General features: G+C 38.2%; 2 protein-coding genes across 5 annotated transcripts; one reads left to right on the forward strand and one right to left on the reverse strand.

The window, feature by feature from the left end:
• Window positions 1-430: 430 nt before the first annotated feature.
• LOC6565859 (uncharacterized protein YMR317W) lies at window positions 431-25,009 on the reverse strand. 4 transcript variants are annotated; one of them, XM_032738963.2, is made up of 8 exons: window positions 24,218-25,009; window positions 10,357-10,620; window positions 3,638-4,011; window positions 3,382-3,485; window positions 2,975-3,323; window positions 2,282-2,814; window positions 2,092-2,211; window positions 1,104-1,510 (listed from the first exon to the last, which is right to left on the reverse strand). In XM_032738963.2, exons 1-8 carry the CDS (start codon window positions 24,961-24,963, stop codon window positions 1,385-1,387), a joined length of 2,616 nt encoding a protein of 871 aa, XP_032594854.1. In that variant the 5' UTR covers window positions 24,964-25,009; the 3' UTR covers window positions 1,104-1,384. The 4 variants fall into 4 exon arrangements, with proteins under 4 accessions (XP_001992468.1, XP_032594854.1, XP_043072172.1 ...); XM_043216237.1 differs by lacking the exons at window positions 10,357-10,620; window positions 24,218-25,009 and adding exons at window positions 6,974-7,508; window positions 20,741-20,757; XM_001992432.2 differs by lacking the exons at window positions 10,357-10,620; window positions 24,218-25,009 and adding an exon at window positions 6,974-7,754 and having other exon boundaries at window positions 431-1,510.
• LOC6565860 lies at window positions 12,143-14,420 on the forward strand. Its single transcript, XM_001992433.2, has 2 exons — window positions 12,143-12,748; window positions 13,440-14,420. The coding sequence occupies exons 1-2, from the start codon at window positions 12,143-12,145 to the stop codon at window positions 14,259-14,261; spliced, it is 1,428 nt and encodes a 475-aa protein (XP_001992469.2). The 3' UTR covers window positions 14,262-14,420.
• Window positions 25,010-25,354: the final 345 nt, after the last annotated feature.

The raw sequence follows: 25,354 nt of genomic DNA on the forward strand, positions 1-25,354 counted from the left end.
ATGTATTGCATACTTTTAAGATTAAATAAAAATATAAGAACTGAAATTTACAGAGAGCTGAAACGTTAAAAACCTACTTCTGTATAAATCTGTATATATCTTGAGTTAATCGGCTCAAAAAAAACAATAAATATCAAAATAACAAAGTAACTGACAAATCTTAATCAGTAATTAGACTCACGGATTTTATACCATAAATTATACTAATCAAGTTGGCAGCTAGAACAATAAGCCAGATTAAAAGTCTGTTTGTTTTCTGTATTGTTCATTAGTATAACACTAAAAGAAAACTCAGCTATTCGTTCGTTAAATACCCTACATCATCTCCCTAGGTCATCTCGAACACTTACTTACCTACATAGTTTGCAACAAGTGCCTCTTCCATTATAATACCCAATTAATAAAAAAGTTGTAGTTCCACTTAGATATTTATTATGCAAATATATAAAGATATATAGCGCATATATAGTTCATGTAGTTGTCTATATTTATGGGATATTTGCTTTGCATGAATGTAATTAACATTTAGAATTTTATAATTACGATATTTGCAGTTCTTGATTTATTTATCATGTTTCAACATGCAAACTAAAAATAAAGAAATTCGTCCGATATCCAAATACAAATTAATTAGATATATGTATTAAATGTTTCTAATCGATATAATTTTGGGAACTTAGAATAGCAAAAAAAATATATGTATATTAAAAAATAAAAAAAAACAACTTAAATATGCATATCACAGGATTAATTTATAATAATTTGAAATAGTAATTTTGTTGTTGCACATTTTAATTTATGTATGAACAAAGAAAGAAAAAAACCATTAGAAAAAATCATACATAATGAGGTTTACTTGGCCTAGTTAGTTATGATGTTCACATAATCACTTTCATTTATATTTCAATTATTTCATGAAACCTAAAAACAAAGAGTTTTCGCATACTATTTTATCCTTTGGGAGCAAAAGCAGGTATAGATTATACATACATTTATACTACACTCATATCATATCCCCTATGGGCAAATAGTTATACATTTAAATTGATTACAATTCAATTTACGACTTGATGCATATTTAATTAAGCTTAAGTCTATTATAAAAAAAATAATAATAATAATTCACGACGCCTTCAAGTGTGAAATCGTTTTCAGTTATTTATGATCTCATTTATAATTATGATGATTATTAATGCGAATAGATATCTAGATAGATGGTATATGGACTATATGACTATATGAAATTGTTTACTTTGGGCTTTTTGCTTTCTTTCAATTGCATTTTGTTTTTCCGATTTTCTGATCCGACTTAAGCTTAAGTTAAGTAAAAAAAAGGAGAGAGAGATAGTGTGATGGGTAGCAGGGGGTTTAATAAAAATCTAAATCAGTCACTAGCATCGCTGGCGAAAACCGCATCCTTGGGCATTGAGTTCATATCTGGCAGAGACTCGGCGTAACCAGTACTCCTGTCATGGATCAGCATCGAGAGCGTCTCCAAACTGCGACGCACCTGTTTCGTATAAGATAAGAGCGAAAGAAAGGAAATGAATGGTTTAGTAATTATTTTTATTATTTTTCTTTCAATGTATTTTCGATTGTTATCGATAGTATCTCATTTTTATGGGCTGTTTATGGTTCTTCAAATGTGCTATAAACCAAAACAAATATACGATTACCGCCAGCCAGCTGGCAGGAAAGTCTACCCGGCCAACACTTGATAAGATTATGCAAAACGTTTAACGCACTGATAAAATTATAGCCTATTCATTGGCCAGTCTGATTATCTAATTGATTGCTCCAAGCAGCTGTGCCAGCAAAACTCAAAACAATATTTTTAAAGCAATAGCAAAAACTGCCGCGACAATGGGAAAGAAAACTTATCATTTCATTTTTTGACTCTCTTCACTCTCTTTGTCTTGATGGCCATAACTTTCCCATCCGTTAGTTAGCCGGCTCAACTATTCAAGTGTGTCTAACAACTTAATATTGAGCTCTCTCCACTCTGTCTGATTGATCCTCTTTAGTAGTTAATACTCTCCACACTCTACTCACTCACTCTCACAGCATATTTATGGAAGAGCCTTCTCTCACCTTGGATATTTGTTCCAGATTCTTGGCTAAAATATATTGAGCTTCAGCTGTGGTTTTCTCCTGCAGCTTCTTCTGCCAGTGCAGCGCCTCCGCAAAGATGTCGTCATCGACACCTCCTCGCTAAACAAATGAGATATATATATATATATAGTGAGAACATGGAAATGCTTGCTGAGAGAGAGATCCTTACCGAGTTGAAATCGACTGGCATATTGTAGAGGCTGGACTTGGCCTCAATGTCGAGGACGCGATAGAGCAAGAAGACAGAGAATAGGGCCAGCATAACGGCCAATGTGATGCCCAAATAGAGTACCTGCAGCTCCGTCAGCGCCGGTCCACCCATGGGTAGATGTGTGCGGGCCGATGCTGCGATTATCCTCCAACGGGAGCGCGGTGGATTCTCAGCATTATTTTCATTAGCAGCAGCAGCAGCGGCAGCATCTAATCCTGCAGCGTTGCCAGTGTTAATTGGAGTAGTTGGCACAGCCACAGAAACACCCGTGCCCAAAACAGTAATGGGCGATGACGAACTGGATGCGCCCGAGCTGCCCATCACGGAAGGCAATGCGGATGTGAAGATTTGCCTGCTGCCAGCGCCGGGTGAACTAAGCTGATATAAATGGTGTGGCATTGAGTCCTTGTAGTGGACAACGGGTGGCGCAGAGCTGCGTATATTTATCGGACCATCAATATCATCATTCAGCAAACTCTTTGACTGCATTTCTACAATGGAAGAGAAAGATTGGTTAGTTTAATTGGCCCTGGAATAACTTTGGAGTAGCAAAAAGACAGCCAAGGCGAGAGCCACAATTGGAATATGCCCATGAGTTAATTAAAATAGGGTATATCTAGTCGGTCATTGCCAGAGAGAGTGATCACTTACCGGGATGCCTGTCGCTGCCTGCACGCTGTCGCAGCAATGCCTGCTGCTCATGGACTGCTGCTGCTGCTGCTGGATCATGGAGCTGGGGCGGACTCTCGTTGCCGCTGATGGAGCAGCTGCTCTCGTCATCGATCAGATACTCCTCAGCCAGCGGCTTGGGCAGCAGTATCTCTGCACCATGATTCAAATGGGGGCAAACTGCGCACATCAAGCGGAACGCCGCCTCTCGACTGATGAAGCTGCCAAAGACATGACGCTCATCGGCTGTGGCCACGCCCACCGCATTCGGTATTATTTTGGCCGTTTTCTCCTTCGAGATCCTTGTCACCGACGACGTGGGAAGGACAACCTATTTGTAATTACCATATTGTCAGACTTTATATGCGATTATCGTGCAACAAACTCACCTTGGTCACATAGCCAAAGACATTGGAATAGAAAGCAAAATGCTGATCCGTTATATAGAGATGACCCTGCAGCGGAATGTCGCCAACCAATGCGCACGAGAAGTCTGCAAAGAGTTCAAACCAAATGTAAATGCAACGCATACTTGCAACTTATCTAAATAAAATTATATTTAATTTATCAAATATAATGCAATAGATAATTATATATAATAGAACAAGAAGATTGTTCACAGTGGAGTGGAGTGCTAGTGCTTACAATTGATGAGGTGCTCATCGTTGGAGACCTGCGAGAAGTGGCGACGGAATTTCTTCACGCGCGAACTGGACACCTCCTTGCGTTTCTTCTCCTTCTCGGGCGGCGTTGCGACAACTGAACCGACGCCGTTCGCTATTGAATATATTGCTGCTCCGGTGACAGCAGCGGTAGCCGATGTTAATGTTGACGTTGAGATCCCTGCCACCGACGAGGCCTGCTGCAGCTCGTGTTGCTTTGCCGTGTTGTTGCCGCCTTTGACCTGACCCTGGCTTTGGCTGCTCTTCGGACTGGAACTGGGACTGCTGGCGAGGTCCTGAGCGCTGCCGCTCGACTGCAGCGGACCAATGTAGCTGATGTAGCTCTGCGGCAAGGAACTGCAAGTGATATAGTCGTCGAAGAAGACGAAGTCATTGATTAAAGACATGAATGGACAAATAAGTCGGAACGGCAAAGCTTCAAGATTATATAACCTTGCAGATCAGATCTGAATTTCATAATAATAATAATAGTTTATAATAATTTATATAATTGAGAAAACGACGAACGATTGTTATGAGTTATGAGCCGAGTATATCTGTATCACAATATAACGACTCGACTATTTATGCTGATCAAGAATGTATATCATCTACTTTGTAAGGGTATTCAACACAAAAACTCTATTTTATATTTAAATAAATTATGATTTTCTGGCTCTTTGCAAGGAATGGCAAAATGCATAAATAATTCGTATATCAAAAGAACATCAGTGATATATATATATATATATATATATATATATGTGACTGAATGCGAATTGCATCGCAATGTTTAGTTCACAGTTGAATTTATCTCAGGCAGACACCTTAAAATGTGATAGCTTTATCATCTTAAAGATTACAATTCAGACCATGGCCACAGACTTATCGAAATGAACTCAACTAAGTTGAACGGGAAGTTGAGATATTTATAATAATATTGATAACAATAATAATAATAATAATAGGAATAGTAATAATAAATGCAGAGCATACAGTTTGGTTAATAGGCCACTTGTGCGTGTGGCCATAAAAACGAATGCGATACGAACAGTTTGTCAGGTGCCAGGTGTTAGCCACCGCCTGACTAAAAAAAAAAAAACATCATGGCTAATAAACAAATTTGTACATTTACCGATAAGATTTGTATTCCCAGCGCATTATGATAATGATAATCGAAACAAGTTCCGATATCTATGCTTGTATACAAAACTGGAACATGAGCCAAACTAAACCATGTATTTTTATGGGTTCGGCTTTAAGTTGGACTATTCCGTTCACAGTCAGTAACAGACTTGAAACAAAAGAATAAAAATAATAATGCGAAAGACGGATTAATAGAACAATTAGAAGTCAGTCAGTCAGTCAGAAGTTGCGGGTCTGCCAAAGATAGCGGATCTTTCTTGTTATACCCTGAACCCATTGAAAATGGGTAAAAAGTGTACAATGAATTTGTAGTCTTATCCGATCTTGATGAAATTTGGGCAGTTGTCAATGCACGTTATATATCAATTAGAAGCCTCTGTCTTTAAGATTGTGGCTTTCGTTGCTATCAGAAAATAATATGTATCGATATTCGCGAAACGGAGGCAGTTATCAATGAAATGAAATATTCTAAAATAAATAAAAGATAGCTTATATTTGAAATCTCAAGGCCTTATAGTCTCTGAGATACACGTATTCATACAAACGGACAGACGGACATGGCTATATCGATTCGTCTATTGAGTTAGAATATACATCTTTGAGGTAGGAGAGGAGTGGCATCCTTCATCGACGTCTGGCGCAAGCCGATGATTTCTGTTTGGGCTTGTTTTTGTCTTTTTGTCTTTAAGAAATCTGAGCACTTTCACTTCTGCTTACATTTGGGTGTGCAAATTTTTGTAAGTTGTAAGGGAAACTTGGCAATAAGAGTGGAATATATTTAACAGCTGCTGCGTGGATGGGTTCAGGGTATATCGTAATCGATCTCATTCGACTCACACGACCGTTCTTACATGTTTATATATATATATAGAGTGTTATTAAACTGATAAACTTAAATACATTGATATATTGACAGTGCGTATCGGGACACATCGGATCGATTTATGATTGAAGCTTACATGGGGCATTGTAAAGATTTACGTTGGAATCTATATCTCCCTCACTCCCTCCAACCACGCTGTCTCGTATCGGAGTGATCTAATGTTATATTATCTTCCACATTCATAGAATTTTTAATGATAAGCATTCGTGTGCCGAGTTTATATTTGCTCTTCTTGTTGTAATTTTCTTCTTTTTTTTATCTATACCACGAACCGAGGTGTGAATCAACCAAAGCCTCAACGCAGCAGCCTAGCTCATTAAGGTGAGCAACCTACGTGTTTCCATTTATGTATCTGCAGATGTAATGAGTGTCAGGTAAAACTCGAAGCCATCTGTTTGTTTCATATCTTATCGATGCTTAAGCCAACGAGGGGTCACCTCACAGTTCTTTGGCTTGGTTGGTCTATGGAGTCTTTCAGCAACTGTTAAACTGTTTTTAACTTTAACTAACCGTTGCGTCATCTTCCAGCCAAAGTTGTGTTGTCACTGTTTAACTATCTACGTGTCTATTTATTTTTTTTTGTAGCCAGTCAAAAGTTCGCCAGGTGACAATGGGTTGTCGGGAGGGGTGATGTCAAAAGTGCTGCTTAAAAGCGCTTGTGAAATATGCTCGTACTCTTGAGAAATAATCACAAAAGCTATAAAATATAGCGTTTATAGAAGTATACGTGTACTATTCATGAACCGATCTCAAAGTACAACTTTCTGATATTGGAACTTTTACGATATGCAGTGTACTAATTATAAATTGTATATTTGATTACAATATTTTAAGAGATATTTCTCCAGTCTATCGTTTTTTATGTTTATGGATCTCTGTTATAATTTCTATGCAGAAATTTAGTTTGTGACGGGCATAATAAGGGATAAATACTTCAGTAGCTTTTGTTATGCAAAATTGAAAATGTTAACATATTTATCACTTAGCTTAAGGCAGTTGGGATGAACGATTAAATGGTCCAGTTTTGCCAAACGCTTTAAAAACGAGTTTTAGCAATAACAACAAGTCTCCCACATTTGTGCATTAGAAACTTTCTAACTCTGCCAGTTCTTAGTTTTTATACGAGAACACTTAGTTATATATGATGTATGAAATGGTAAGAAAGCCTTTCTTTCTACTTTTACCAAAGTTCAATTTTGCAGGCTTTTCACTGAGGATGTAGTTGAGTAGATATTGAGCAAAGAGTGCCGCGAATTCGCTTCAGTTTCGGTTTATTGTTTGTAGACTTACGGCGTGGAATTGTAGTGTTCTTTACGCTTGGCATTCGCCTTGAGACGATCGACGCCATCTTGCGTGCGACTCTTCTTCAGAGTGCGCTCTCGCATGCTGCTGCTTGCAGAGCTGTTATTGTTGTTGTTATTGCTGCTGCTGCTCGATTCGATGAGCGACATGCGCTTGATGGTGCGCGCCACACTGCGTGCTCCGCCGACGACAGCATCGCCGGCCGCATGGACAAAACTGCGATCGCGTGTGCCATTTGGTGTCTGACGTGTGCTGGTGTTCTTGCGGCGTCTGACGACCGGTGGATGTGTGGTGTTAATAAAATCTTGGCTCTCATTAAAAGGATTCTCATTGTTGCTGCTATTATTATTATTGTTGCTGTTGTTGTTGTCATCAACCGTGGGAGTTTCGGGTGATTCACTTGACACTTTGCTGCGTATTGGAATTTCAGTCGATGTCTCAGCATCGATGGGCAGCACATCTTGCTCAAAGGTGACGCTGAGACGGTCACAGCTGCCCGGCGTATTATCCGAGCTTTGCATTTCTTGTTAGTTTGTTAGGCACAATAAAAATATTTTTAAAAAAAACTGCTAACTGTTGCACACGCAATGCAAAATACACAAACTAAAACTAAATGCTGCACCAATGATGGAAAAAAGTGCTTGCAAATGGCAGCTTTTCAACACTGAAACTGGATAACCGGTAACGGTGCTTATTTCATCATCAATTGCCGTTCGCCGGTGGTCGTGTGCGTGCGTCACCAGCGTCTCACGTTTACTGAAGCGCGCCAACTGTTATTGGTCTCTTTATTGTCAATACCGAAGCGTCGACGCAGACGTTAGCAGCGGCAGTATCAGCGATGTTCACCGATTGCTTACACTACGCTGCTGCATTCTACGGGAGAGCAACAAAAGCGACGAAGATAAGCAGAAAGCAGCTGATTAACTGACTTTATACCCTCGCCTTATTGTAACTTTATTAGATTAACATTTATAGGCAATAGTATAAATAGTAGTAATGAGTATAAAAGTAATACCCTATTATACAATAGCATATTTTACAGGGTATTCCATGTACATGTCACTGTGATTTGTTTTGCTTTTTATTTTCAGTCTATTCTTCGTTGTTGTTTTGTTTTTCGTTACTTTTACGATTGCAGACGCCTTAAGATAGCACTTAGTTCTAACGCAATTAGTTAATTGTTAATTTTTGTATTTTGTTCGCAGTTTGTGGTTTCCACTTTATGCTTTGTTTTTTTGTTTTTTGTTTTTGTTTCATATACGCGAAAGAAGTGTCAATTAATTATTTAATTAACTGATATCATTCACTGTGGGCAGATAATGCATATTATGCATACATAGCAAAGCAGTGTGTGAGAAATTAATGCGAGAGAGAGAGAGAGCGAGGAAGAGAGAACGATAGGGAGAGAGAGAGAGAGAGAGCTGAAGCATTTTGTCTTTTTGCATTATCAATGGAATTTGTTATTTCAAACATTGTAGATAGCAAAATAAATAATACTGTCTGTGTCTGTGTCTGTGTCACAACCTCGGCAGGGTGTTAGATATATTTGAAATGGCAATAGTTTTTGGCTGGGGTTGCTTGTGCGTCGCATGATTCATCAATGCGTCCAGTGAGTCCTCAGTAAAATATCGTAAATAGATTAAACCATCATGTGTATGACATTTAATTGTTTATACAACTCGCAGCCTGCTCAAGTGGCCCTGAGTCATCCCAGACATAATCTGGGCGGGTGCAGGGGTGGGCACAGCAGTGTGTGGCACGAGCAACCCTGTTCAATTTTTATTGCACTGTATTGGAGGCCTTCATAACCTCTCCCCCCGGGGTGAAAGCATGTGAGCCATGAATCATGTGGCTTTATCAAAAGTCGAGCGAAGAACAACAGGAATGCAATTGAGCTCGAGTGGAATTCAAACATAAATAATACACACTTGGAGGAAAAATCAACATGAATTTAACATATTTACCATACTCTTCGGTAACACATCTTATTATTCAGAAAGTATATTTTTTAAGAAGCCAGCGACATTCTTTCCTTAATTTCAAGCAAGTCACATTTCTCTAAGATTTGGAAATTTTCCGGGTTTTTTTTTTGTTGCTTATATTATTAATAATTCTATTTTAAAGCGTATAAATTCATTTAATTTAAGAAATACAAATTTCATTACTTGTTTCTAAACTTGAGAAAGGAATTTTCCTTGATTTTTTCAAATGCATTTCTTAATAATAGAAATTATTTCTAGGAAAATTAACACCTTTGGGATGCTTGACTTAGGGCAAGGCAAGCCAGTCTAATTTTTAGAAATTATTTCTATAAAAAAAAAACGCAAATTTTCTAAGTCAGGTCGTTTTTTGCTGAGTGTACGATTATATAAACATTAGCCGACTTGTGTGTTTGCCACACGTGCCATTTCATGTTGTTGCTGCTCGATAAAAGCATTTTTGAGCTGTGAGAAACTAGCGATTGAATGAGTGAGTTTCCATTCGAATGTGTCATTTGACGGTTCAATCAACTATCTGATCTGAGTGATAAGCAAGCTGTTAACACTCAGCTAAACCAAATAACATAGTAATGAGTAACCAACTCCGACTTGGACAGTCACAAATGATTCATAATGCCGACGAGAGTTGGCACAGTTTTTATACTATCAACTACTTATCAATTAATAGTAGCATATTCATGATGAGTTCAACCAATTCATTGTATTAACTAACGAGTAAGTCGTAGTAGTGAATGCTCTAATGGAAATTAGCAACTGAGAGTAATAATTTAGTGCGTGTTGAGGGTTAAACAATTTTTTAATTTCAAGTGTATCTTTGCTGTCTATTAAAAGAATGCAATCCAATGCAAAGCGACGTTACGCGTTGAAGTACTTTCGGTGAAATGTACTCTTCAAGAAAGCAATTGACTGGTTTGCCTGTGTGCGTTTTGATAACGCTGCTGCTGCAGCTGCCAGTGATAGTGCCAGGTAATCTATGTTGTTCAATAAAATCGATCTATTGATGTATTCTGCGAAACAATTCGTCTTTATCATTTATAATACCGCATGACTACACAGTCACGCCCCCTAATACAAACCCTATGACTGCCTACCTGCCAGACAGCCAGCCTGTTTGAGTAGCAGCAGACAAGCAAAAAAAAAAAAAGAAAAGAAAATAGAAATAGTAACACGCGAATGGCTTATTGATAAGCTGCTCGAGCAACAGGTGGCCAACACAGGCAGTGGCCAGCTGCCGCTAACTGCACCTCAGCCTGTTGCCTATCTTATCGATACCAATTGTTGGGGCAATTACACCAACACACACCAACACACACGAACACACACCAATACACCAACACACACAGCGCAATTGGCCTGACTATTGCTACTCACCTGTGTTGTGGGCCAAATGTCTCTGGCAGGGATAACTGTATTATGCTATATTGCTGACGTCTCAATTGTAGCTCTTGTTGTTGTTGCAGCTGCCGTTGCTGTTGTTCGTTTAGTGCTGTTGTTGTTGTTGTTGTTGCTGTTGTTGCTGGAGCTGGAGTTGGAGTTGGAGATGTTGCCGACAATTGTGGTGGTGCCATGGAAGTTGTTGCACGCTCATCGGCGCCAATATTGCTATTGTTGTTGCAAAGCACACTGCTTGTCGATCTGCAGAAACAAACCACAGCCAAAAACAGTCGGCGAACGGGGCGCATGAGTAATTTTGTGCGGTTTAAAGCAGCGAACAAAAAAAAACTGTTGCATGCATTTAGGCGGTACGCAAAAAATAAGAATCGCTCACAACTCAACTATTCAGCGACAAGAAATATACGGCATACCTATGTGTATATAAATCTATATATATATATATATATATATGTGTGAGTGTGTGTCTGTGTGTGTATATTTGTGTGCGTGTGTGTAAGTTGGTCGTAGAGTTAAATACATATCTATGTGTACAACTTACAGCTAAGTAAATAAATCTATTGGAGGTGAAAAACAAAAATTCAATTCAAGAATTTATATATTTAAAATGGAAAATCTTAAGCTGGCATCATTCTAAAAGATAGATTGATTGCAAAGAAGAACAAAACTACAAACTTTATTTAAATTTGTGTGTTCTATAAAAGGATTAAAAGCCGTTTATAAAAACTGTTCTTGGTATTTTTGATAATCTGTTAAGTTTTTTCTACTTGAATCAAGTAGAGTATGTATGTATGTATAGGGTATAGCTTGCTTTCTATTTTACTCTATTTAGATATACCATGTGCAGTTCACAGTAGTTTCATGACAGTTTATTTACATTTCAATTACTCGTTCGGTTCAAAGATATGATTGCCGGATATCGGATTACTTAAGCGACAATAATTGAGACGACCTTCTATCTAATATATATTTACTCTATATTTATGTATGACAACTTTGTGCATTTTCATCTAGATTATTACCGGAATTCGACGTATTAATATTTCAAACCGCACGCAAACTAATTAAGGCAGCGCTAGTTTATTAATTGACCAATTTCTAACATACATGTAAATATATATAGAATATATAGTATAGAATGGAATATCGAATATATAATGTGTGTATGTTTTTGGTAAACAGACAGAACTTGTCTTTGGCATTGCTCAACTGTCTTTAAGATCTCAGCTATTGCAGCTATATTTGACACACTTTAAATACTATTTTGGTATATGACTAGCCTCTGTAAAAGTTCATTATTTTTAGACAGAAAAATAATGCTTAGCTATTTGGCATTCAGATTTATTTCAGAAAAAGAGAAAATAAAACCTTGTTTTCTTTTGACCTTCCAAAATAAGTTCAACTGGAGGTTAAGAAAAACATCTTGAGTTGTTATTCAAAATTTGGCAATCCTCAGTAAGTTGTAAGTTTTGGTAACCCTTAAAGTGATTTGAAATTAAAGACAAAACAACTCTGACAACTGAACTAGATAAAAGAATAAAAAGTCTTTGGATTTTGCGTCAAACTGTTGAGCTTTATTTCGATAGCAGTTGCTTCTAAGATAAATTGGAATTCATTTTAAAATTTCATTTTGAAAACGTGCTTTTTTTTGTGTATTTTGCAACAAGACGAAACTAACGATCTAAATTATTAATTGAAAAGTGGGAAACTAAACATCGAAATTGTTAATTGAAATTGAGAGAACTGAAGTGAAACAGTCAAAGAAATGCCGAAACATTCTGGTAGCTTGAAGAAGACATCGCTCAGCTCGATTGAGCAATACGAGCTGAGCCAATGGCTAAAGGATAATCGCATCAATGCATCCAATCTGAGGCGTTCTTTTACGGACGTCCATCCGCTGGCACGCCTAATGCTGCGTCACTTTCCGAGACTGATCGATCTCAACTACTATCCGCCGCGGAACAGTGTGCAGAACAAGTTGTGCAATTGGGAGTCCTTCAACAAGCGGGTGCTGGCCCGTCTCAATCTGCATCTGACACGCGAACAGATGGTACGGGTGGCACGCAGTGTGCCCGGATCCGTCGATTTGCTGCTGTACAGCGTGATGCGTATCCAAAAGATGGCGGAGCGGCGAGCGCAGGCTGCGCAAGACTCTAGCGCCGAGCAGGACGACGACGACGAAGCGTCCAAGCCGGGATCCGAGTCGCAACCGGTGAGCAAGACTCCGGCTAAGGCAATGGATTCCGTTGTAGGCAATAGCGTCGCCAGACCAAAGGACAAAACACTAAAGATGAAACGCACAGAGGCTGCAGGCCACAACAAGAGGCAGCGAGGTAGCAAGGATCTACAATTGACCTGGCAAAGAGGTGAACAACAATAGCCCAATAACAAAAAGAGAAAACAAAAAAGAAAACAAAGGAAAGGAAAACTTCCTTGTGCAGCATTGAAAAGACGCTAAAAGCTGTATGCAACAGCAGGTGGCAGTCGATCAAATATCTTGCCACTGCTAACTGGTTGCCCTCAATTGAATAAAATAAAAATCATGTTGTATCTGTAGGACTGCTCTGACTTCCACAACTCTGCTGCGTTTTCCACTGAGTTGTGCATAAATTTTTGTTGAAAAACTACATTATTGAAAAGCTTAATAAAATTGATCTAGTTTATTAAATTGTCGTTTATAATTCGAGAACAGCTTAGGCCCAAATCAAATGCATGTAAACTATTGAGAAAGCTCAGCTTTAGCTTGGCCTGCTGGGGAAATAATCAAAAATAAGATTCTGAGGATTAAAGATTTAACTAGATAGATTCCCGAGACATTTTCGAGTGTCGTACGTAATACTATCATTAACAAGAATGCTTTTCGAGAAAATGCTGACTGTTTTTCGAATAGAAACTGTTTCTGGCAATATGAAATTGACACATTAATGATCAGAGCAGAGCAGACTCTGAGACTGACTTCAGTTGCTGACAAACATTCCGAGCACCAATATAAGCACCCAGCTCGAGAGTGTGTCTATACACCACATATATATATATGTATATATATATCATTTGTCATATATATATACATGTACAGCAGTACCGATATCGAGTGCCCGATTGATATGGTAGTGCGCAGAAATAGAATGCACACCATAAGCAGCAAGAGTCTGAGCAACGAGGAGATTGCCGAGGTGCACAAGTGGCTGCAACAGAATGAGTTTAATGCATCGCGAATTCGACGCGAATTCTCCGATGTGCTGCCGTTGGCGGAGATGATGAAGCGGGATTATCCGCGTCTCGTCGATCTCAACAACTTTCCGAAGCGCAGCAGTGTACAGCGTAAGGTGGCCAATTGGGAGGCCTTCAACTACAAGGTGCTCTCCAAGTTCAATCTACAAATGAATCCCGAGTTCATATTGCTGCTCGCGACGGGTGCACATGGCGCCGCCGAGGTCTTACTTAGCGAGATAATGCGCGTGAAGAAGCGTCAACGTGTGGTGGAGTCACGCAATGCGATCCTTGCCCAGGAACAGATCTGGGAGGAGAACGATGAGGTCAAGACGGTGATCGTTAACAAACAGGTGGGCGACGGCATCGTTCAGGTGCCACAGAAAATGATACTCTATTCGCTCTACGAGAATATGGCCCGTGACAATCAAGCCAAGGATTTGATAATTGAAACGAACCGCAAGCGACTCGCCCACATGGAGAACATCATCAAGGTGAAGACCGAGCGCATCGACGAGCTTCTCATCCAAGTGGGCAAGTCACCCACCAATAAGCCACAAGTCAGTCCTCGGTCCAGCTTCACTTCACGTCTCGCCTCCACATCACTGCTCAGCTACGAGGCTCTGGGATGCACACGTAAACGCCATCCGAATACGCCCGTCTCCTCCGACTAGCCAGCCGGATGGAGGAGACAAAAGGCAGGGAAAGAGAGAGAGAGAAGCACACTAACAGAGTGAAAAAGAAAGAGGAGGGAAATGGTACTGCGTTTGGATTTGGAGTTTATCTATTATATATTTTTTTAATTATAGCAGATACAGATACAGAGAGAGAGAGAGAGATAGAGAGTGAGAGAGTGAGAGAGAGAGAGAGAGAGAGAGAGAGAGAGAGAGAGAGAGGGAAATCAAAACAATTCACATTCAAGTTGCATTCCCGTAGGTAAGCACTTCCATTGCATTGCAATTACAATTCCAAATAGTCGTAAAACGTAATTTGCATTTATTAAATGTTAGTCAGAAACCAAATTGTACCTGAATCAAATAAATTGCTAGTTTCAGTTGTAATTGTTTTCCTATAATTTGTTATAAGACTTTACTAGCAATAAATATATAATATGGCTCTAAAAATTGTTTTATATCTCTCACTCATTTCGCTAATGGATATTAATACTACAAAATATAGTTGTGGGTTTCATATTATAAAGTTATAATTCCATTATTTTGGGAAACCCATTGTTATCTATTCTTATACTAGATTATCTGTTGTTTCTATAGGACATCTCTTCGATCAATCAACCAATCAGTCAAAAGATTTTTTCTTATATTGAAAAAAAAAATCGATTTTCCTACCAAGAATTTCTGACCAAACTCATTTTCTTGAAATCTCAAATTTCAAGTTCAAGCGTTCCATTTCTCATTCGTTTAAGAAACTTTGTGCATTGTAACATTAACTAAAGGACAATGATTCGTACCTGGCCTTGAGTAAAATCACCTTTTTCGCCCGATTTCGTCTCTACTTCCGACGAATCCTGGCTGCTGAGATGGCTAACGTTGCTCGGATGAGTTGCAGAGTCGAGCATTAAATAAAACAACAAAATAATCCGTGCAATTGGTGGTTGCCTGCGAGTATCTTGCAGATACAAAACAACAACAATAAGCAGCCAAGTTGGATGTGCGTCAAATTCGCTGCTTGATAGCTTAATTAAATTAAGTTTTATGGACTTGTTTGTGGATGTGTTTGTCTGTTTGTTTGTGCGAACAGGCACGACTAACTAAGTACTGTATATATATATATATATATATATATATATATGTATATGCGCAAATGAGCGTTAAACGCTTTGATAAGCATTAAAATACACACAAACACAAACACACGAGAAATATATATGTATTTATGGGCGATAAAAAACACAATTCAGCGTGTCAGGTCAGTCGCATGCCTCCGCCTTATACCATGAGTCTTATAGTATTACATGTGCGAATTTGATACAGTCGACAACGAATGGATTCACATGCGATTCGTGTGTATTCGAATCGAATATTCGCCATTTACTTGGCTAAGCTGGCAATTGACTTTTGCTTACCATGGCACAAGAACAAGAACACGACGCTAACTGTTTGCCTGAAAACGTCGACGCATCAAGTTTATACACCTATATATAAATATATACATATATATATATACACATATATATGTATGTTTGCTCAGCCCAATGCCAGAGTTGAAGGAGGCACACACACACTTGGCCTACACAGTTCAGTTCAGCACCTTTTAAATGCTATGCATATTAAATTTCAGCATTGTGTTTCAAATAGTAACAGAAATGTGCCACTGAAACCACATTTGAACCGGTTCACAAAATATGAAGTATGCTTATTCCACTTTCGGCAAGAATAGAAGCCTAATGTATGATGTATATACACATTCCTGCAGGAATTTCCAAATCAAATCCAAGTACTTGACATAGGTAGCTTAAGAAGCGTCCTGAACCAGTTTTGAACCGGTTCAAAAAATATTAAATATGTTTGATCTATATGTAAGAAACTAAATAAGAGATATATGAATATATATATGATGAAATGAAAATTAGATTTTTATAATTATTTGCTCTGAATCGGTTCAAAAAATATTAAATATGTACGCGTTCTCTATCTAAATGTTTTTAGATGGTGATTAAAAACTGTTAAGTGATGCGGTAATTTTAGATTGGCCTCGCATATCAAATTTCAGCAGGATTGCTCAAATAGCTACAAAGATATGACGCTAAACCGCTCGTGAACCGCTTCATAAAACCAACAAATATGATTATCTAAAAGTTCCGAGTGCTAAGAAGTTTTCTGAACCGCAAGGAACCACAGCAAGAACAGTGCAAACTTAATACGTTTTTTTTTCTTTTTTATTGTTTTTTTTTTTTTTTTTTTTTGGAGTAACCACGCCCAACCACGTTGGGCAGCCACAGCTGTGGTTCTCATGGTTTCCCGTGGCCCTGTCCCTGAATTTGTTTGGCGAATTGCATTCTCGCTTAACTGGGGAGGGCGACAGAGAGAGAGAGAACAGAGAGGAGCAGGGCAGAGGGTAGTGCGGTATCGATTTCTAGAGACTGGCTTTGGCCACTGAGTGGCTTATGCAACACGAATTGGCCATTTCAGTATCATTTATCAGACGACCACTTGTGCACATAAGGGTACGTACACTCGAAAGACATTAAAGAGTGCAACCCACACACATTAAGTGGATAGTGTATAGTATATAGAATAGAAGATATAGTTGATAGCTTGTGGAAAATGCATATAGGATATTTTATCATTGATGACAATGCGTTATTTGTTGAGCCAAGGCTAAATGGTTTCTTTCAGTGTCATGCCTATCAGAAACAGAAACAGAAATTGAATTGCATTGCTTGAGCTGCGCGCAAGGTCAAAGTTTATTAACCCATTGTTTGTGTGTGGCAAGCGGCATGTGGCATGAGCAATCGCCTGTGTGTGTGCGTGTGTGTGTGCGGGGGCATGCAACGCAAAATGCAAAAAGCATTTCAGGCGACGTCTGCCACTGCTTCCGTCTCCCCCACTCCACCGCCCTTAAAGGCACAGGCGACAGGTCAGCATAAAAATTGCATGCCTCTCGGCAATAAGCGTGGAACGCAGCTGGAGTGGGGGGGAATTGTCGACACGCAACTAATTAAATGGCGACAACATTGTCTCAGGCAGACACCCCCTCCTCCTCCTCCAACCCCCTTCCTCTTCCCCTCTGCCACTCACTCGCCCCATGATTCACCCCCTGCCGAGCGAGAAGAGAGCAAAAGAAAGAAAATAACACTTGGCAATCGCGCGATTTGTATTCCAACGGAAATTGTGCTACTAAATTATTGTAACCACAGTGGACCCCCAACCACCGCACCCTTCTCACCTTCCCCCTAGCACCCCCCATGCTCATTTATTAATTATGCAATTTACACATGAAATAAACAGTTTAGTAGTCAAATGCTTTTGCCGTTTTTAATTGACAAAACAGTTTTCGGAATTTTGCACAGTTTACAAATAGAAAACATCAAATGCTGTGCCAAAAAAAAAAAAAAACGAAAAAAACAAAAACAAAACAACAAAAAAAGCAAACACACACAAAATAGAAAAATAGAAAATTCTCGAGCAAATGGAAATGTACGCCAAAAAAAAAGTATTCATTTGACGTCGCTCGTAAATATTACGGAAAAAATCTGTTGAGAAATTCTATGAACACTAACCCCCGCAAAGCTACAGCAAAAAAATAGAACAGCGTCTAAATTTCAGAAGAATTACAACTTGAATTTATGGACGCCCAGAAAGGAATACGAAACGAGAAGTTCTGCGATCATTCACAATTTATAAAGTTGACTAAAATATCAGCATATTGCGTATGAAAATTTTTAACAAACAATTTTGGTTTTTCCCAAACAGTATTTGTGATTCATATTAATGTATCTATATATATATCAGATATATATACCGTACACGTGTATCAATGACAATGCAATAATATAATGGTTATTCCCTAACAGGTTAGCGGTTGTACATATGGCAAAGTCATATAACAAGAAGCTAGTTTTCGGGTTCTATTTGAGTGTGCCTGGTCAACGGATACCCTATGCCAAAGTGTCTGGTTGGGTCTTTTGTTAATCTATCAACAGTTGATTATCTTCAATTAATTTGGTGTCTGGCCGTAAAGTGATTTTAAATATAGAATGACAGGCCTGATTAGGATTATATACATGCAACTGATAAGCTTGCGATAAAAAACATTTGGTCACAAGCATGTTAGCCCCTAGCACACAGTCACAACCTTTCTGACGTAGGGTATCAAATTGCTTGTACATATTTAATATGGCAAAGTCATTAAATTGGTATTAAAAAAGAAGCTTATCAATCATAAAACACTCTGATTATCCAGTTGGATACAGCTGATCGAACTTGTGACAGGGAAAATAAAATTTGCAAAACAAACAAAAATATATATTTATATACATATAAACCATATTTTGAACTTTACACAGCTATTAAAATGTCAAAACTGAACCGATTTGCATAAGCACTGCATTTAAATGGGGAAACACGATTTTTGCTTGGAATCCATTTGGAAATTGTGTCTGGCCAAATACAATGTTGGTAATAGCAATGCTTTATTGCTGACAATCAGGCTGTTTTGGCTGGTTTGGAAATACAGTTTATTTTCGAATCGATCGAATTTGATATTTCTACCGATGACTTGCAAATTTCTATCCCTAAGTAAATAAATAAATAATTAAATGTACATGTGGGGAATACATTTTTCTATGTTTAATAATTCATCATATATCTTTCAAACACAACGAATAGCAAACAAAACAAGAATGATGGGCTTTGTTGGACACACCGATGATTGCATACCCTTCCAGAACCAAATTCAAATCGTCCCGTCTAAGAAATATTTGTATTTTCAGAAAAAGCTATTGTTTCAAATGAATAACTTAAAAAAATGTTCATTTGATGAACACTATACCAAGTATCATCAAGATAGATTAACTATTCAAGGCAGATGGTCGACTCGACTAGTGATGATGATCAAGAATTTATGTACTTTATGGGATGGGAGGTGTCTTCTTTAAAGCGTTTCACAAAACTTATAATAATACCTTTTACAAGCGTATAAAAAAGATACAAGTTAAAGGCAAAATTATTAGCCATTTTTGTTGTTGTTGTTGTTGTTTCTTGCGTCAGCTTTGAAGTTCACATTCGCTATATCATAAATAATTGCCTGCCCCCCAAAACTGAACTGTATACATTATAGGCACACACACACACACACACACACACACACAGATATATATATATATATATATATATATATATATATATATATATATATATATATATATATATATATATATATATATATACTATCATATACACACAGGCAACGATTTATAGCTATTGTTTGCCTATGTTACACAGATATTAAATGTTTAGTTCTAAGCACGTTCTCTCTCTCTCTCTGTCTCTCCATCTCTGTGTCTGTATCTCTTTCTCTTTCTATCTCTATATATCTGTATATATTACGTGTCATCTTTGCATTTAAGCAATCCATTGATTTTGGCATTCCTAATGATTTGACGCAAATGTTTCCATAATCGTTGTGCCTTATTACTATACAGATATATATAGGTTTTATATAGGTATATACTATATAAGGTTTAGCACAAAGTTCAAAATGATTTGTGGCAATATTTTGCAGCGTTCTTTCTTTCATAATTTTGATGATATAATTACCGACAATTTAGTTGCCTTAACTTTGTCCGTCTGTCCGTCTGTTCGTCTGTGTGTTTATATTTGTTTATTTGTTTGTTTGTCACTTGCTGATAATTTTGTTGTTGTTTTTGCTACATTGTTTTGTATACAGTCGCTGTGAACCGGTTCACACTTCAATTATATAATAGAAGGCATTAAATCAGGGTTTACACATATATGTACATATATATATGCTATTTATAAAAAAGATACTTGACTCGGCGTGCGTTTTACACTCGTTTAGTTCTTATCAAAAATTTGAATGCATACCTGCAACGAGAAGAGCAAGAAAGATGGGATTTAGTAAGATTTAAATAGATTAGACTATATCTACATACATATATACAAAATATACTACAAAAGCAAGTTTATTAATTGTATTTTGAATGTTACAAGTTTGTTTCTTATACAGCGCCAAAGAGCACTGATCTTTTGATCTTTTGATCTTTGTATCATTGTTTGCATCTTAAAGTTTATTCAAAAATCAAATTTAAATCTTGTTCAACAAGTTTTAAGTGTTTTAACTTGTAACACACACAGATCACAGCTCCATAAGTCATTCATTTAATTAACTCGACTTAAAGCTTGCCTTTTTAATCGTTTTTACTTATATATATATATATATATACATTTATATTATATTATGTATTGTATATATATGTTGCTTGAAACTTATTTCGTTCAGTTTGAAAATATTGTATCGAAAAAACACTTTCACTTACGACCAAAAAATCAATTTTGACAATTCAGCATGCCCAAAAAAATAATGATCAAAAAACCAATGTACGTTTTTGGGACGCTTTTTGCTTTTGGCAACTCTTGTAAATAGTGCAAGTATTTAAATATTTCGATTTTACAATGTATATATGTTTCTTAGTTGCGGTCAAAAGATTCGACGGGCCGCCCGACGTCGACTGACAAACTGAAATATGTGAAATTATTAAAATCCATTCAATGGCATTTGCACTCACACAGACAGAACGAGAGCGAGTGAGAGAGACAGAGAGAGAGAGAGTGGGGTAGAGGGAGAGGGAGAGCGGAAGAGAGATGCTGAGAGAAGGAGACAGACAGACACAGCGGTTTACGGTCAATTGGATGTGAAGTGTGTTTCTCAACTGATGCCCGCGGCTGCCTGGGGTAAGATTAGCAACAAGGTAAGGGAAGAGGGTTGGGCATGGGGCATGGGGTATGGGGTGATATGTGCTCTGTGGCATTATCAAGCACAATAAATGTGTGTGCGTCTGTGTGTGTGCCACTGTGTGTGTGTGTTTGTGTGTGTGTGTTTACATCAAGTGTAACACTCGCTGATGGGTGTTTTCGAGTGCGAGTGCGAGTGCGAATGCATTAAATGCGAAATTAACGCGATTATCTTTAGACGCAACAGCTAATCTTAACCAAACGTAGCAGAGGAGTGCTGCTCGCGGCGAGGTGTTGGCGGGCCTACACTCAAAGAAAATATCAAAACACACATAAATTAGGAAAATCGATCAACTTATTGCCTTTATTGTCACACGTATTTATCTTTTCTTAAGTCCAGAGTGGATTTTTGTAAAATTTTCAAAAATATGTCTCATTTCCAAGTTTTGTTTTTTTTTTTTTGTGTTTCATAAACTTTGTTTATCAGCTCCTTTATTGCTTGTATTATTATTAAACATTAGTATTTTGATGGCGATTGAAATTCGAAACTTTTCGTTCCCGATTTGTAGGTTTTTTCACTAGACTTTAGTGGTAAATCAGCCGAAAGAGCAACTTTCATTACTTTTTTTTCTGATTACAATTGTACTTTTTAGAAATATTCCTTTTATGATAATATGCCATAAATGGAGGGTAATGTTTTTTTTGCTCAGTGTACCGCTTGCCGATTGTTGTTTGTCGTTTGTTTGTTACGCTTGTTCTTCTATATATACATTGTAATATTTTTCCTAGAAACTTATAACTGGAGCACTGCGTTCAATAGATCAAAGCTTTCTCCTTGATTCTTTGTTTTCTTACTTCTTTGTTATATTGCTGTGCTGATTTAACAGCAAAAACCAATTCTGCTTACTCAAATATCAAAGCAGAAGCGAAAAAGACGCTTTAATCACAACTGTCTAGTGAAAAGTATCTTTTTTTACGCCTAATAAAAGAGACTTCATTCGAATTGCAAAGCTGATGCTGGCTGAGATGTAAGCTTAATCGATATTTAAATGATCTTTAAGGATCTCTTAAATGTTATAGCTGACGTGATTTCTCTCTTGCAGCTTATTTGAATTTGACTTTGCTCGTCTCTGTCCAATGTCAGATCACAAGTTAAGGCTAGTTAATGAGATCTTACAGATTAGTTGGAATCATTATTATGCTTATGCTTACGCATAGTTTGTATAGTATACAATATTTATAATGTTAATTTTATACAATGAATGCATTTAATTGATTCCGGCTGTCAACTCAACAAATTTACAACGAACATTTGTCGTTGTTTAACAAATTGCAAATGAAACTCGAAACCTATAACGAACAATTGACCCATTTGAGTGAAAATATTATCATCGCTGTCATTTGCGGAAGGGGAAGGTGTGTGAGTCTGTGTGTGTGTGTGTTGGAGGGGGATTGGAGAGCGGGTGTATCCACTTGGGCTACCCACTTGTTCGTTCATTGCACGACGCCTCTGATAACAACAAAATGCACTGGAAATTCAATCAACGTGAATGCACTCGAAATAAATATTCACTATTTTTGTCATGTGAAGTGAATCGCCCACAAACTACACTCACACACTTACACACTCACACACACACACTGGCAACATTAACAACAACAATGTCGTCAGTTACAACAACAACAAATTGCACGCATCTCAAAATTCAATTGCACAGATTGCATTTGCGTCTGGTGGGTGTTGGTGTATCCCCTAGGGTATATATATATATATGTTATATATATATATATATATATATATATGTATACTACAATGCCTATCTCTAGCTGAACGTTCACACTATCAGCTCAGCACACAGATTTCATTTATATTTACGGGTATTAATGGACTTTTATAATAAAACGAAGCAGCTGCCATCCAGTCCCTCTTCCCCCTCCGACAAGCAGACCCCCAAGCCAGACTCTCTCTCTCTCTCCATACTTCAATGGACACATGGACACACACTTAGTAGACTATCTGAAAGTCCATTGTAAATTTCCATCTTAAAATGTCGTCAGATGTAACTTGATCAAAGCTGAACTGAATCGAGTCGGTTAAGTATATAAAAGTTATATAATTTATTTTTGCATAATCGCAGAATGATTTGAGATTGAACAGATTTGTTGCATTACATAAAAGTTACATATTTTATTTGTATTACAATCGTAGATGGATTGTTCATTGATCATCTACCTAAAACGGAATCAGCTAATCTATATACTTAATTTTTACTATAATCGGAATCACATCAAGTTGAATCGGTTAGTAAAAAGGGGTCATTAAGAATAATAAATCATTTAAATTATTTTCGAAACGTGTTTATTGTTTTTTTTTGCTGTAGTACCTTTATCTTCAGTCAAAAGAGTTAAATTGTTTATTGTGACGTCATGGGAAATTCCATTGTTTCAACTTTGGCAACGGGGCAATTGCAGCAAGACAGATGCCAAATATGCTCAGTGACACCAAATATGTCTGTGGCATAATGTCTTTGTATCTATACACATCTAAATATGTATATGTATATATAACTGTCAATTGATCAATGCCGCATTTGGTCAATCGCTCATGCGGACATTGGCTGCATGCAAATCGGAACTCGCAGCGCTCTCTCAATTGCCCATCGATGGACGGCGATTGGGAAGTAGTTGTCATTGCTGTTGTTACTGTTGCTGTTGCTGTTGCTGTTGCTATTACTGTTGCTGTTGCTGTCATTATCGAAATGTCGTTTTGCTCATCCGATCTGGCAAAGTAAAAGTGTCCAACAACAAATGCAAATCTATGCCTGACATTGGCTATCAATTCTCAAAATGAGCTCAGCTGTGTTTCAGCTATTTTATTGTTGCAGGAGAAGGGGGCAGGTGAGGCGGACGGGGTCAGGAGACATCCGGTTGATTTGCTGCTGTTCAAATAATTGAAAAGCTTCTCCTCTGCATATGTGTCAAAATCAATGCCAATTGGAAAAGGAAGAGTTAAGCGAGAGAGCTTTAAGCTTGCATACAGCTTCAGCTGCCAATGGAGCTTGATTCAAAATGGCGACAATTTCAGGGATCAACTCAAAAAGAAAAGCTTTGCAAGCTTGCAATGCAAGGGAAAGGGAAATGAAGAATGATTTCTATTTGTTGATGGTTGATTGTTGAGCTGAGGCAGTGGAGCTTACCTCTTTGCCACGTAGACGGCATCGCTGACATCGGAATGGTGGGCGGGATCATCGTTGAGCAGCAGGACAACTGGTGTTGGCAGGAACTCGTCGAGGATGTGATTGTGCGCCTGAGCCCTGCTCAGCAAATTGATCGCCGTCGAGGAGGAGCACGACGAGGTCGTCGAAGACGTTGTCGACGTCGATGATGACGATGAGGATGACGACGCGTTCGATGAGCCCGCCGGCGATGGTAACGTTGGCCTCAATGTGCCACCAGCATCAACACCACTGGCTATCGACAGCTTCGACGAGTGCTTGTGGGAGCCAAAGCTGCGCCGGATCGACTGTAAGCTCTGCCGCAGAAAGGATTCGCGTTTGATGTGCTGTGTGTTGCCGCCGTGACGTATCGTGGGCAATGGGTGTGGTTGATCCAAGGTTGCCCCCACGGCGGCAGCATCGAACTGCACCTTGCCAGGCAGCGATTGGGGGCGTGGCAACGAGGCGTGTGAAGCGTGTGGTAAATGCTCGAGCAATTCCTCGTATTCGTGGGCATTGCAACGCAACAGTTGCACCTCCTGTTCACTGAGTTCCAGCTCCCGATCTTTATCCAGCTGCTGCTCCTGCTCCTGTTGCTCCTTTTCAGCTTTGACTCGCTTTGATTTCGTTTTGGGCAACTTTTTCAGCTGCAGCTTAAAGCGAGCTTTTTGCTTTTTCGTGGACTCATCGGCGAGGATCAGGGAGGAAATGTCCGGAAATGGTTCCATGTCCGGTGAACTAAGCAATTTCGTTGGATTTTCATTATTATTCTTATTTTTATTATTAATTTTATTATTATTATTATTAATATTGCTATTGTTGTTGTTGTTGTTGTTGTTGCTTTTGTTTCTGCTGCGGCTGGTCTTCTCAATGCAACTGTAGGATTTGATGAGAAACAGATTGGATTTGTTCTTTGTGGCCTTTAGCTGCTGCAGCGCCGACTCCGCTTCCGTCCACGAGGTCTCCGCGTCGACCTTCCCGCTAATCGCAGCCATTGTGCAATATAGCTTACTATATATATAAATATATATATATATATAATATTCTTATTTTATGCCTTTTCCTTTTGTTTTTATTTTTTGTTTGTTTTTGTTTGTATTTCACTTTCTGTCTTTCTGT

This window comes from Drosophila grimshawi, unplaced genomic scaffold (assembly GCF_018153295.1).
Source record: "Drosophila grimshawi isolate 15287-2541.00 unplaced genomic scaffold, ASM1815329v1 contig_848, whole genome shotgun sequence".
Taxonomy (NCBI): domain Eukaryota; kingdom Metazoa; phylum Arthropoda; class Insecta; order Diptera; family Drosophilidae; genus Drosophila; species Drosophila grimshawi.